Source organism: Crocuta crocuta, unplaced genomic scaffold (assembly GCF_008692635.1).
Source record: "Crocuta crocuta isolate KB4526 unplaced genomic scaffold, BGI_CrCroc_1.0 scaffold788, whole genome shotgun sequence".
In the NCBI taxonomy this organism is placed as follows: domain Eukaryota; kingdom Metazoa; phylum Chordata; class Mammalia; order Carnivora; family Hyaenidae; genus Crocuta; species Crocuta crocuta.
In genome coordinates, this window is record NW_027530636.1 from 127,929 (window position 1) to 140,899 (window position 12,971).

The window sequence follows — 12,971 nt, forward strand, 5'->3', positions numbered from 1 at the left end:
ACTCTAGAAAATACATTAAGTTTTTACGGTATTAAGTCAGAAGTAAATTGTTTTCTGAAAAGTACATTTAAACATTTTCATGTTATGTATTCTGTATCCATATTGGTCACATTTTGGGTTTAGATCATTTTAGAATCTTGATCTTGCATAAGATTAAATGATTAAGGGGTTAAATGTCTTGGTCAAAAATTGCATAACTAGTCAACACCAAAACTACAACATGAAAAAACTTGAATTTCATTCTTGTGTGATATACATACTACCTTTCTGAAAGAACACTGTTGAGCAGAAAATTGGGCTATTGTGTTATTTAACTTTAGCCAAAATTTTAGAGTTTTCTCCAAAAATTTGTGAAAGTATGATAAACTATAATCATTTAATCTTTTCCTTATTGCATTATGTGTTTGGTGTGTGTCAGGTTGTTCATCTTGGCCTTGGATACTACTGTTTTTTTACAGTAAATGCTATATGTATAAGGTCAGTATTACTTGGTCCATCAAGGTAAGAAAAAGACTGCTCATCAAATTGCTTTTTGTGTGAATTTTCTTTAATGAGGATTTTCTCATGCTTGATATGATGACCAATCAGTTTATCATGGGGAATGAAGTGATTTTCTTTTTGTTTTTCCTATAAAATCTAGGATTCCTTAGAGAAATCACCTGTAGAAAATGATCAACCTTCTTTAGTAAAAGAGTTGGAAGAAAAAATAGGTAAGCGTGGTTTTGCATATGTTGTTGCAAAGAATTACACAGATTCTTCTAGTGTTAGAATATATTGAGAAATGTAGTAGGTGATTAATGAGTTGTGAAATCATAATAACTAGCTGTCTCTTTCTAATGCCCCCATTTTTGCTTCTCTGCCATCTGTTTGCTTTCCTTTCCAAAATTACCACTTTCTTGTTTCATTGTTTAATCCAAAGGACTGATATGATTCCATTTATAAGTGGTTCCATGATGGTTTGGGGATTTTTCATTCATTTAACAAAGTTTATTTGAATGCCCAGCTAGATAGGCACTGGTATTAGCAAGTGATTAAGATACAGACTATGTCTTCAAAGAGCCAAGTGCTGGAAGGGGCTATGCTTGCAGTAGTTTTAGGTGTTGACAAGGTATGTATAATGCTGGAAGTACAGGAAGGCATGATTAGCTGTCTGTCTACAGATAGGAAAAACATCACAGAATAGGCTATACTTTTGTTGTGTATTGAAAATGAGAAAATTGACAGGAGAAGAAAAGTATTCTGACAGGAGGGAACAGCAGGTGCATGAATATTAACATATATAACATCAAGGAGCATACCAAGAAGTTCCTGGAGAGGCAGGGATCCTACCACACAAGCACTAGAACGTGTGCAGAGAAGTTGGGACTCTGTCCTATACACATCTCCATCATAGTAACACTATGGAGTAGCTATTTTATTCTCATTTTAAACAAAGAAACAAATACGTAGAAGTATTAAGTAATGTGCCCATAAATCTTCAACTTAATGTCTAATTAGTCTGGTAAGGGAGAGGTAGCAAAGGAAGTTGGAAGATTTGAAAATGAATCCTCGTTTTCTTCTAGTGGATGACTGGGGCAAGTAGGGTTAGATGAGATTAGGAACTCAGTTTGAGACAAATTAAATAACAACTCAGATGGTAATATCTAGTGGACTGCTAAATTATGCAAATCTGGAGTTAGGGAGAGAGAGCTAGATGAGAGATAAATTGTAGTTCACAGAATAGTTAAAAGCCATGAGGTGGAGATCACCAAGGAAGTGAATGTAGAAAACATATGAAGACTAGAGACCATTCTCTGTCATTTAAAAATCTGAAAGATGAGAACAGCACAGGAGATTGGGAAGGAGCAGCCAGTGAGTTAGGAAAATTCAGAACATAAACATAAAATGTGTTGGAAATTAAGATCAGTGAAGTGCAAGTTAACAGAAATGTTTAAAGAAGGAAAAATATATTTAACCATGGCAAGTGCTGCAATAGGTCAAGTAACATCAGTTCAAAGAACTAATCTTTGGATTAAGCAACATAAAGGTCATTGGTAACTTGATAACCTTTTCCGTGAAATGCTAAAGCCAGAGCCTGAATGAAATGAGTTCAAGAAAAAAATGGGGGAAGAGAAATTTGAGAGCGTGTATACACAACTCTTACAAAGGGTTTTACTTATAAAAGAGATTAAACAGTATCCAGAGGGGAAGTATGGTGGTTTGCCTTTGTGTGTCTGTGTGTGTGTGTGTCTGTGTGATGTTTCAGCAATCTTTTTGTGACCTTTCCCATCCTCTTTGGTGCTTCCACTATTTGTTCTTGACTTTAATGTCTTGATATTTTCCTTTTGCATGTTATGAAAAAATCCATTAGAGGGGCACCTGGGTGGCTTAAGTCAGTTGGGTGGTCAGCTCAGGTCATGATCTCACGTGTTCATGAGTTTGAGCCCTGCATCATGTTCCATGCTGACAGTATAGAGCCTGCCTGGGATTCTCTTTCTCTCCCTCTCTCTCTGCCCCTCCCTACTCTCTCTCTCTCAGAATAAATAAACTTAAAAAAAAGAAAAGAAAAAGTCCATTAGAGAGGGGGATACGCTGCACAGGAAAGAGGCAGCATTGCTGCACTGATGCCGGAGTAGGTGAGGGGTGTAGGATGAGTTGCAAGAGTGGAACAATTGGCCAGTGCTACACCCACAGACAAAACAATCGCCTGTAACAAGCAGAGAGGGGCAGAGTCTGTGAGCACAGGTGCATCTGAGTTAATGAGCAAGGACAGAAATTCCGATAACTTAAGCAGAAATATCAAGAAGTAAGATCTGGAACACAAGAGTTGAAATAGAGGAAATGGCTAAGATGTTAAGGAAGAGATAAGGATTGGAGTGTGTCTACAGAGCAGAAGTATTTAACTGTATCTGATATTTCCCCACATGATCCTGATTGCAAATTGCCGCCTAAAATCCTACCATAGTTGAGTTTCTAGGAAATCTTCTAGAAGATCTTATAGAGGAGTACTAATAGCCTCTCCAGTTCCTAGACACTTATGAAATGAGTAAGCTATTTTGACAGTTGAAAGGAAATGGACATTTTTTACATTGTTTCCCTTGCTTAGGTAATGACTAAGCTTTCACTTAAAAAGATATTAATATTTTTGCTACTTATTTTATTACTTTTAATTCCAGATTACAAATTTTGTGTTCCAGATTAAAGGTCAATTTCTAAGGCTAAAACAAGTAAATAATTTAGATTTTTTCCTTTTGAGTTCATGTATAATCCTTTCATTTTGTGTTTTTAGGATATCTGGAAAAAGAGTCCAAAGAGAAAGAGGAAAAAATAAGTAAGATAAAACTAGTTGCTGTGAAGGCAAAGAAAGAACTAGATTCCAGCAAAAAAGAGGTAAGGTGATTTAAAAATGCAAGATTCAAGAATCTTACATACTAAAAAGTATAATTTTTCTGTCCATAAAAAAATTTTTTAGGGGCACCTGGCTGGTTCAGTCAATAGAGCACATGACTCTTGATCTCACCATCATGAGTTCAAGCCCCATGTTGGGTGTAGCGATTGCTTAAAAATAGAATCTTAAAAAAAGAAAACAAAAACAACTTTTTAATCATATATTTAAAACAGGTCCAAACTCTACGGGAAGAGCTTGAATCTGTTCGATCAGAAAAGGATCAGTTGTCTACTTCCATGAGAGATCTCATTCAAGGAGCAGAAAGCTATAAGGTAAAAGTAGTTATTTTAATAGCAAGTTTTATTTGTAAGTTCTAAGTTAAGGAATGTTCTAGAAATGTAAAACTTGCTCACTAGACAGTCACTTTGTATTTTTTAGTAATTTTTTTCTATTTTTTTGTGTAATGTCATAACATCCTAGTATCAAGATTTTAAGTGTCTGAGATTTAAAGTACCTTCAAACTATTGTTTTTTAAAACCAAAATTCTGTCTTGGGATTTTTTAATAAAATCAGTAACGAAAAAGATGACTATTATTACTGTTATTATTTTATATTCTGGCCAAGTGAATAAACTTGAAGCTCAAACAACAGGTTTAAAAGGAAAGTGAAAGCATTATTTGGTAATGTGCTGACCTAACATGAGAATCTATTGTAAAAAAAAAAATTTTAAATAAGAAAGTGCAACAAAATCACTAATGTAAATAAATACCATTACATTCTTGTATGTACACATTCAGCAAATATTTAGTCAGACTAAGTACTGAGTACTAGGGGATGCAGTCAACCAAATAGACTAAATTCCTGCCCTCCAAGGACTTAAATTCCGATGGCAATAACAGGTAAACAAAAATAAGAAACTTAGTGTGTATAGCAATAAAAGAGGATGGTATGGACAAGAGAGTAAGCCAAGTGGGATTCCCTAGAAGCCAAAAAATAAAATTTCTGGAAGAACTTTAATGAGAAAATTTGGTACTTCATGAAGAGAACTGCAAAACATATATATGGCAACTATTATTATTTGATATACTAGTTTTCAGATTGGCTTACATGTTTTGAAACAATTTCACTAAAAATTTATTTTTTTTGCTTAGGTAATCTTGACAATTATTTTAAGTTTAAAACAAAATAAGCTCACAAGAATAGTTAATATTTTTTAAAGTAAAAAAAGAAAACAGACATCTTTCTGTAGCAGGTGCTGAAATTTATTATAAAACCATAATAATGTGATATGGTTCTGATATAAAAATAAGATACTAATGTAACAGAAGACAGAGACCTCTATATAACAACAAACACTTATAGGCCAGGCTCTTTTCTAAGCACTTTACATATCTTATCACACTTAATTCTCAAAAAACAAACAAAAAAAACCCCAAATATATTATTAACATTGCCACTATCACAGAGCAAGTAACAGAATAAAACCAAGTTTGGATTCAGGTGGTCTGGTTCCATATCTGTTCTATCACCAGGTAAGCTGTATTATATACTAGCCCAGCAAGATTTGAAAACATTGAAACCAACAAAGAAAGAATTAAGTAACTACTGCAGAATAAGTTACTTAGATTTTTACTTTACTCCTACATACCAAAATAAATTCTAGGTTAATTTAGAGAGTTTTGTCAAAAGTGAAAAGAATTTTTTAAAACCTAGTATAAAACATTTAATCATATGACCCCTGGGTATGAGATCTGTTTATAAACTTAAAAGCAATTGAATTTACAAAGAAAAAGATAGACTGTACTATATAAAATATAAAATTAACGTGAAAATATGACAAGGGATTAATAACCTTAATATATGAAGGTATTTGATGCATCCATTTTTTAAAACACTTATTTGAAATTTAAATATAGGCTTATTTGTCTTTTATGAGCCATTAGCGGCATGCTTCTTTACATTTTAATCTAATTTATTAATTTTCTCCATGGGTAGACCAGGTATGCCAATTTCTTTGTTTAAAATATAAGGTGCCTGGGTGGCTCAGTCGGTTAAGCACCTGACTTCGGCTCAGGTCATGATCTCATGGTTCATGAGTTTGAGCCATGCATAGGGCTCTGTGCTGACAGCTCAGAACCTGGAGCCTGCTTCGGATTCTGTGTCTCATTTTCTTTCTGCCCTGTCCCTACTTATGCTGTGTGTCTCTCTCTCAAACAATATATAAACATTAAAAAAATGTTTTTTAATATAGATTTCAGGGGCACTTGGGTGTCTCAGTCGGTCGAGTATACAACTCTAGATTTTAGCTCAGGTCATGATCCCAGTGTCATGGGATCAAGCACTGTGTCAGGTTTTGTGCTGAGTGTGGGGCCTTCTTAAGATTCTTTCTTCATCTGCCCTCTCCCCTACTTGCACAGGTCCACACTGTCTCTCAAGAAACAATAAAAATAATATATATAGATTTCAAAGGACTTAAAAAAAAGAATATCAAAGGATTGGGAGACAAGTAGAAAAGGTATAACTGCATAATGAGAATGCTCATAGGAAAAGAAAGACATGCCTTTCAAGAATTGTTAAAAGTTTAGGGCGCTTGGGTGGCTTAGTAGGTTAAGCATCCAACACTGGATTTCAGTTCAGGTCATGATCTCACAGTTTGTGGGTTTGAGCCCTACATCAGTCTATACGCTATTAGCACAGAGCCAGCTTGGGATTCTCATTCTCTCTCTCTTTCTCTCTCTCTCTCTCTCTCTGTCTGCCCCTTCCCCATTCACACACATGTTTCTCTCAATAAACTCTTTTATAAACTCTTTTAAAAATTGTAAAAGTTCCTTAGAGAAGGAAAATGATATAGGTCAGACTCAGAAAACAATACTGAAGAACAAAATGGGAGGATTAACCTGATTTCAGGACTTACTATATAAAACTACAGCAATCAAGACAATGTGGTATTAGAAGAATACAGAAATAGATCAGTAGGAGAGAATAGAGAGCCCAGAAATAGACCTATATAAATATAGTCAACTGATCTTTGATAATGGAGGAAAGATAATCTTTTCAATAAATGTTACTAAAACAACTAGATGTCCACATGTAAAAAAAAAAAAAAAGTTGAATCTAGATACAAACCTCATACCCTTCACAAAAATTATCTCAAAGTGGATCACAAGCCTACATGTAAAATAGAAAACTATGAAACTCCTAGAAGATAACTAGAGAAAACTTAAGTGAATTTGGGTGTGACAATGATTTTTAGATAGAACACCAAAGGCATGATCCATGGAAGAATTGGTAAAGCTATATATATTTGTTTAAATTACAAATATCTGTTCTGTGGAAGGTAATGTCAAGAGAATGAGAAGGCATAGATTGGGAGAAAATATTTACAAAGGACATATATCTGATAAAGGACTGTTATCCCAAAATATGCAAAGAACTACTAAAACTCAACAGTAAGAACACAAAAACTTAGCAGATACCACACCAAAGAAAATAAATGAATGAAAATAAGCATATGAAAAAATACTTCACACCATATGTCATCAAGGAAGTGTAAATTAAAACCATGATATAACCACTGCACACTTATTAGAATGGCCAAAATCTGAAACACCGACACCACCAAATGCTGACAAAGACATGAGCAGTAGGAGCTCTCATCAGCAAATCTGGTGGGGGTGCAAAATAGTACAGCCTTTTTAGAAGTTTGGCAATTTCTTAAAAAACTAAACATACTCTTAACCATACAATCTAGTAACCATTGGTGTTTACCCAATGGAGTAGGAAAGTTATATCCACAGAAAAACCTGCACATAGGTGTTTATAGCAGCTTTGTTTATAATTGCCAAATTTTGGGAACAACCAAGGTGGCCTTCAGTAGATAAATGAATACATTGGTACATCCAGACAATGGAATGTTTCAGCACTGAAAAGAAATGAGCTATGAAGCCATGAAAAGGCATGGAGGAAACTTAAATGCATACTACCAGCAACCAAAAGAAGCCAGTCTGAAAAGTTTACATAATTTATGAGTCTGAGTATATGACATTCTGGAAAGGCAAAAGACAGTTAAAAACAAAAAATCAGTGGTTCTCATGAGTGGCTCTCATGGGTCTTGGGGAGGAAGGGATGAATAGGTGGAATAGAGGATTTTTAGGTTGTGAAACTACTCTGTATGATACTGATTAATGGTGGATGTATGTCATTATAAATTTGTCCAAAGCTAGAGAAGGTACACCACCAGAAGTGAACCCTAAAGTAAACTCTGGACTTTGGATGGTGATGTGTCAGTGTAGGGTCATCAATTGTAACAAATGTGCAATGGGGTGGGACTTACTGATAATATAGAAGGTTCTGCATTTGGCAGTGGAGGAGTAATAGGAAATCTCTGTACTTTCCTCAGTTTTGGTGTGAACCTAAAACTCTTAAAAAATGAAGTCTATTAAAACATTTTTATTTTTATTAAAAAAATTTTTTTAACGTTTATTTATTGAGAGACAGAGCACGAGCAGAAGAGGGGCAGAGAGAGAGAGGGAGATACAGAATCCGAAGCAGGCTCCAGGCTCTGAGCTGTCAGCACAGAGCTGGACGCAGGGCTCGAACTCACAAGCTGTGAGATCATGACTTGAGCCAAAGTTGGCTGCTTAACCGACTGAGCCACGCAGATGCCTCTAAAACACTTTTTAAAATACATTTTAGGGGTGCCTGGTTGGCTCAGTCAGTTAAGCATCTGACTCTGAATTTAGGCTCAGGTCATGATCTCAGTGAGTTCAAGCCCCACATAGGGCTCTGTGCTGACAGTGTGGAGCCTGCTTAGGATGCTCTGTCTCTCTTCCCGCCCCTCCCCAGCTTACTCGCTCGCGCTCTCTCTCCGCCCCTCACCAGCTTACTGGCTCTCTCTCTCTAAGTAAGTAAACCTTAAAAAAAAAAAATACATTTTATAGTTGTACAATTTTCTTAGTCTTTGAATAAGCTAGGGATTCCATTTATGATGAAACAATAGGATGTAAGATTAAATCGGTACTGATATGATTAAGAATGATGACCACTTTTTATAAAAATAGACATAACTGAGCTCTGTTAGGTTCCTCAGGGAATATCAGTATTGGGATGCTGAGGAATTTTATAGACTTGTGAATCTGGCTAGTGTTTTTTTTCAGTGTTCCTATCACTTATAATAATCATTTTTATCAGTTTTTTAATTTTTAAGAGAAAGAGAGTGTGTACATGCACACATGAGCAGGAGGAGGAGGAGAGAGAGAGAGAGAGAGAGAATATCCCAAGCAGACTCCATGCTCAGTGTAGAGCCTGATGCAGTGCTTCATCTCATGACCGTGAGATCATGACCTGAGCCAAAATCAAGAATTGGACACTTAACTGAGTTCCCCAGGCGGCTCTTAGTTGTTTCATATATCTTTTTTAAAGATAGGAAGATGCAACAGTCTGAAGTGATGATAATTTGTAATTATTCATTCGCTTAGAAGCAGTATTGGCATATTCATTGAAGATATTTGACCATTGCATGCATGGCATTTATTTTTTGTTCCAGTGCTCCCCTTAGGAATAATATGATTATAGTCAGAATTTCCTGTGGCAAGCCATTATTTACTTAAGTCAGCTTTGTTATAGGAATCCCATTTTTGTAACTCTTGAAAACTATTAGAGTCATAGCAAGTAAAAACAAGAACAAAAACAAGATAGAGTTTAAGAAGATAAAGGTCTCTGATATATAAAGTTAGAGGAATCTGCACAAATAGCATGGAATCTTCTCTCTGTGGAAGACAAAGGATTTCCCAACCCCAAATTCATTTAAGCCAGGAAATAGCATAACCCTCAGGCAAATAAACATGGACAAACATATATATATATATATATAAGCCAGCTTCTAGGTTCCCAAATCCTGCTTTTTGCCGATTATTAGATAGGTAGACCATAAAGTTGAAACTTAGGTTCCAACATTCAGCTACCAGTGTGGATAATAGTTGATTATGTGTAAGTGAGAATTAGAAACAAAATTAGACTTGGCCAAGAATCAGATTTGGCAAGCAAGAGCCAGAAAGAGCCTATAATTGTCACACATGAAACCCCAGAGCAGTCTGGGAAGGGGAGCCAAGGACTTCAGAGGTCCTGGTCTGGATGAAGGCCACTTTTTAGGCTTTCCAAAATAAACTTTCAAAGAAAACTTAAATTTTGTTAGTTACTGTACACAAATTCACTTATGTGGGGAACAGTCAGTTTTCTGGAACAAAGGCAAAAACAGTATTTATTAGAGGAGAGAAGAAAAAAACACTAAATGCAGTCTTAAAACAGTGAATCTCATTTACATATTTTGGAGAATAACCTGATTTGCCAGTATGTTGCAAAAATGTCAGCCCAGGCATTTTGTTCTTGAGTAGGGACCAACCAAAAATATCAAAGAAAATTCCATTGGTTTTAGAGTCCAGAAAATGTTAAATGTCTTGCCACAGAAAATGAGAGACTAATTTTATAAAATATCTTCCCATGTCCTTATACTTACACCTTATACCTTATATTAGGCCAGGCCTCATCACAATTCCCTCATCACAATTCGTTAGGGGAGTTAATAGGCCACCAGGTTAAACTTTTTCTTCTCCCTCTTTAAATCTTGTTTATGTTCTAGAAGTTTATTGATGACTAGAATGTATTTAACTTGCTGATACTGTACAAGTGTAAGATCCTTTTGCCCTCTAATAGTTCCATCCCATACTAAAGTCCTCTGAACTATGTTAATTTTATAATACAGTGCCAATTCGATGTTCTGTCAAATGTTGAACTTCGATAAGTTTTAAACTTTCAGAATGGACTCAAATGTTACATCAAGAAGGCTTGGTAATACAGTCTGATTGGTCAAAAGTATAATTGTCTAAAGTTACATCATTTTGTCTTTTACTCAAGAATCTTTTATTAGAATATGATAAGCAGTCAGAGCAGTTGGATGTGGAAAAAGAACGTGCTAATAATTTTGAACATCACATAGAAGAACTAACAAGACATTTAAGGAATTCGACTTTTCAGGTAAAAAAAAATTTGGAGGTATAATTGACATGCAGCATTATATTAGTTTAGTTTCAGGTGTACATCATTATTTGTATATATTGTGAAGTCTAGTTAACACCTGTCCGTATGTAGTTACAGAATTTTTTTCCTTGGAATTAGAACTTTTAAGATTTACTCTCTTAGCAACTTTTAAATATTCAATACACCGTTATTAACTATAGCACCATGCTATACATTTCATGACTTATTTATTGTATAACTGGAATTTTATACCCTTTGACTTCACTCATTTCACCCATACCCTACCTTGTGCCTCTGGCAACCACATATTCTATGAGCTTAGTTGTTTTTTTTTTAATTCCACATATATAAGAGATCATATGGTATTTATCTTTCTCTGACTTATTTTACTTAGCATAATGCTCTCAAGGTCCATTCATGTTGCCACAGATGGCAAGATTTCATACTTCTGTATGGCCGAATAATATTCCATTATATATATACACACTACATTTTCTTTATCCATTCATTGTCAGTGCATACTTAGGCTATTTCCATATCCTGGCCATTGTAAGTCATGCTGCAGTGAACATGGTTGTGCATATATCTTTGTGAGTTAGTGTTTCTGTTTTCTTCAGATAAATACCCAGAAGTGGAATTACTGGATCATATGGTAGTTCTGTTTTTAATTTCTTGAGAACTTCCATAAGGTTTTCCACAGTGGCTGCACCAATTTACATTCCCATCAACAGTGCACAAGGGTTCCCTTTTCTCCACATCCTTGCCAACACTTGCTGTTTCTGTTTTCTTGATGATAGCCATTCTAACAGGTATGAGATGATATTTAATTGTGGTTTTGATTTGCATTTCTTTGATGACCTGTGATGTTGAACATCTTTCATCTGTATGTCTTTGGAAAAATGCCTGTATAGATATTTTGCCCATTTTTAAATCAAATCGTTTGGTTTTTTGCTACTGAGTTATATGAGTTCTTTATTTAGGCTATTAACCCATTACCAGATATAAGGTTTGCAAATATTTTCTCCCATTCAGTAGAGAATTTGCCTTTTTATTCTCTTGATGATGGTTTCGTTTGCTGTAAAGAAGCTTTTGAATTTGATGCAGCCCCATTTGTTGATTTTTTGTTGTTGTTGCATTTGCTTTTGGTATCAGGTTCGAAATATATTGACAAGACCAGCATCAAGTTGCCAGTGTCTAAGAGCCTTATGGTTTCAGGTCTTACATTCAAATCTTTAAATCATTTTGAATTAATTTTTGTGTAAGATGAAGGTAGTAGTCCAATTTCAGTCTTATGCATGTGGACATCCAACTTGTCCAACACCATTTATTAAAGAGACTGTACTTTTCTCATTGTATATTCTTGGCTCCTTTGTCATAAGTGAGTTGACCATATAATCATGGGTTTATCTCTGGGCTCTTTATTCTGTTTCATTGATCTGTGTGTCTGTTATGCCAATAATATACCGTTTTGAGTACTATAGTTTTGTAATATAGTATGAAATCGGGGAGCACATAGCACCAGTTTCATTCTTCTTTTTCAAGGCTATTTGGGCTCTTTTCAGGTTCTGTACAAACTTTGGAATTGTTCTAGTTCTCTGAAAAATGCCATTGGATTTTTGTTAGGGATTGCTTTGAATCTATAGATTACTTTGGTCAAGATAACAATATTTGGAATTTTGAAAAATATTCTTCCAATCTAAACATAGAATATGTTTTCATTTATTTGTGTCATCTTCAATTTCTTTCATCAGTGTCTTAAAGTTAAGGATACAGGTCTTTACTAGCTACTTATTTTTTCTTTTTGATGCAGTTTTGAGTGGAATTGTTTATTCTTAATTCTTCTTTCTGATAGTTTATCATTAGTGTACAACAGATTTCTGTATATATTCTGTAGCTCTACTGAATTCATTTATTTTAACAGTTTTTGGGTGGAGTCTTTAGGGTTTTCTATACATAGTATCCTGTCATCTGCAAATAGTGACAGTTTTACTTCTTCCTTTCTAATTCGGATGCCTTTTCTTTTTCTTGCTTATTGCTGTGGCTAGGACTTCCAATACTATGTTAAATAAAAATGTCAAGTGTGGAAATCTTGTCTTGTTCCTGATTTTAGAGGAAGAGCTTTTCACCATTGAGTATGATGTAGTTGTGGGCTTGTCATATACGGACGGCCTTTATTATGTTGAGGTACATTCCTTCCACACCCACTTGGTTGAGAGGACTTTTCAGGTAATTTTAAATTGAGTAAATGCAAACATGAAAATTGTAATATATTCAATTTCAATATTTTTTGCATAATAATTTTTAATTAAAATTAATAGAAACTTAATTTTATTTTCCTTTTCCCACTGTTGGGGGAAGACTATAACAAAATAGCTGGCAACTTTCCTGTCTTATCTACTGCTCTGATCTCAGATTCCTGAGGTGGTTTTGGTTTTGTTTCTTTTTTGTTAACAATAATAGTGTTTTATTTGTAAAAAACAAAACAAAACAAAACAAACAAACAATAATTCAGTTTTAAACTTAATTCTCAATTTTACATTATGTGGAATTGTTTTTGAAGTCTTCACTT

General features: G+C 34.7%; 1 protein-coding gene across 3 annotated transcripts in view; it reads left to right on the forward strand.

The window, feature by feature from the left end:
* Window positions 1-12,971, forward strand: part of GCC2 (GRIP and coiled-coil domain containing 2) — a 52,988-nt gene that overhangs the window by 10,733 nt on the left and 29,284 nt on the right. For 2 of the 3 annotated variants that reach the window (XM_077768546.1, XM_077768548.1), the window contains exons 7-10: window positions 641-710; window positions 3,269-3,369; window positions 3,601-3,699; window positions 10,280-10,399. In XM_077768546.1, the coding sequence (XP_077624672.1) occupies window positions 641-710; window positions 3,269-3,369; window positions 3,601-3,699; window positions 10,280-10,399 (390 nt within the window). The remainder of the gene's footprint in view (window positions 1-640; window positions 711-3,268; window positions 3,370-3,600; window positions 3,700-10,279; window positions 10,400-12,971) is intronic. The other variant, XM_077768547.1, reaches the window with a different exon arrangement.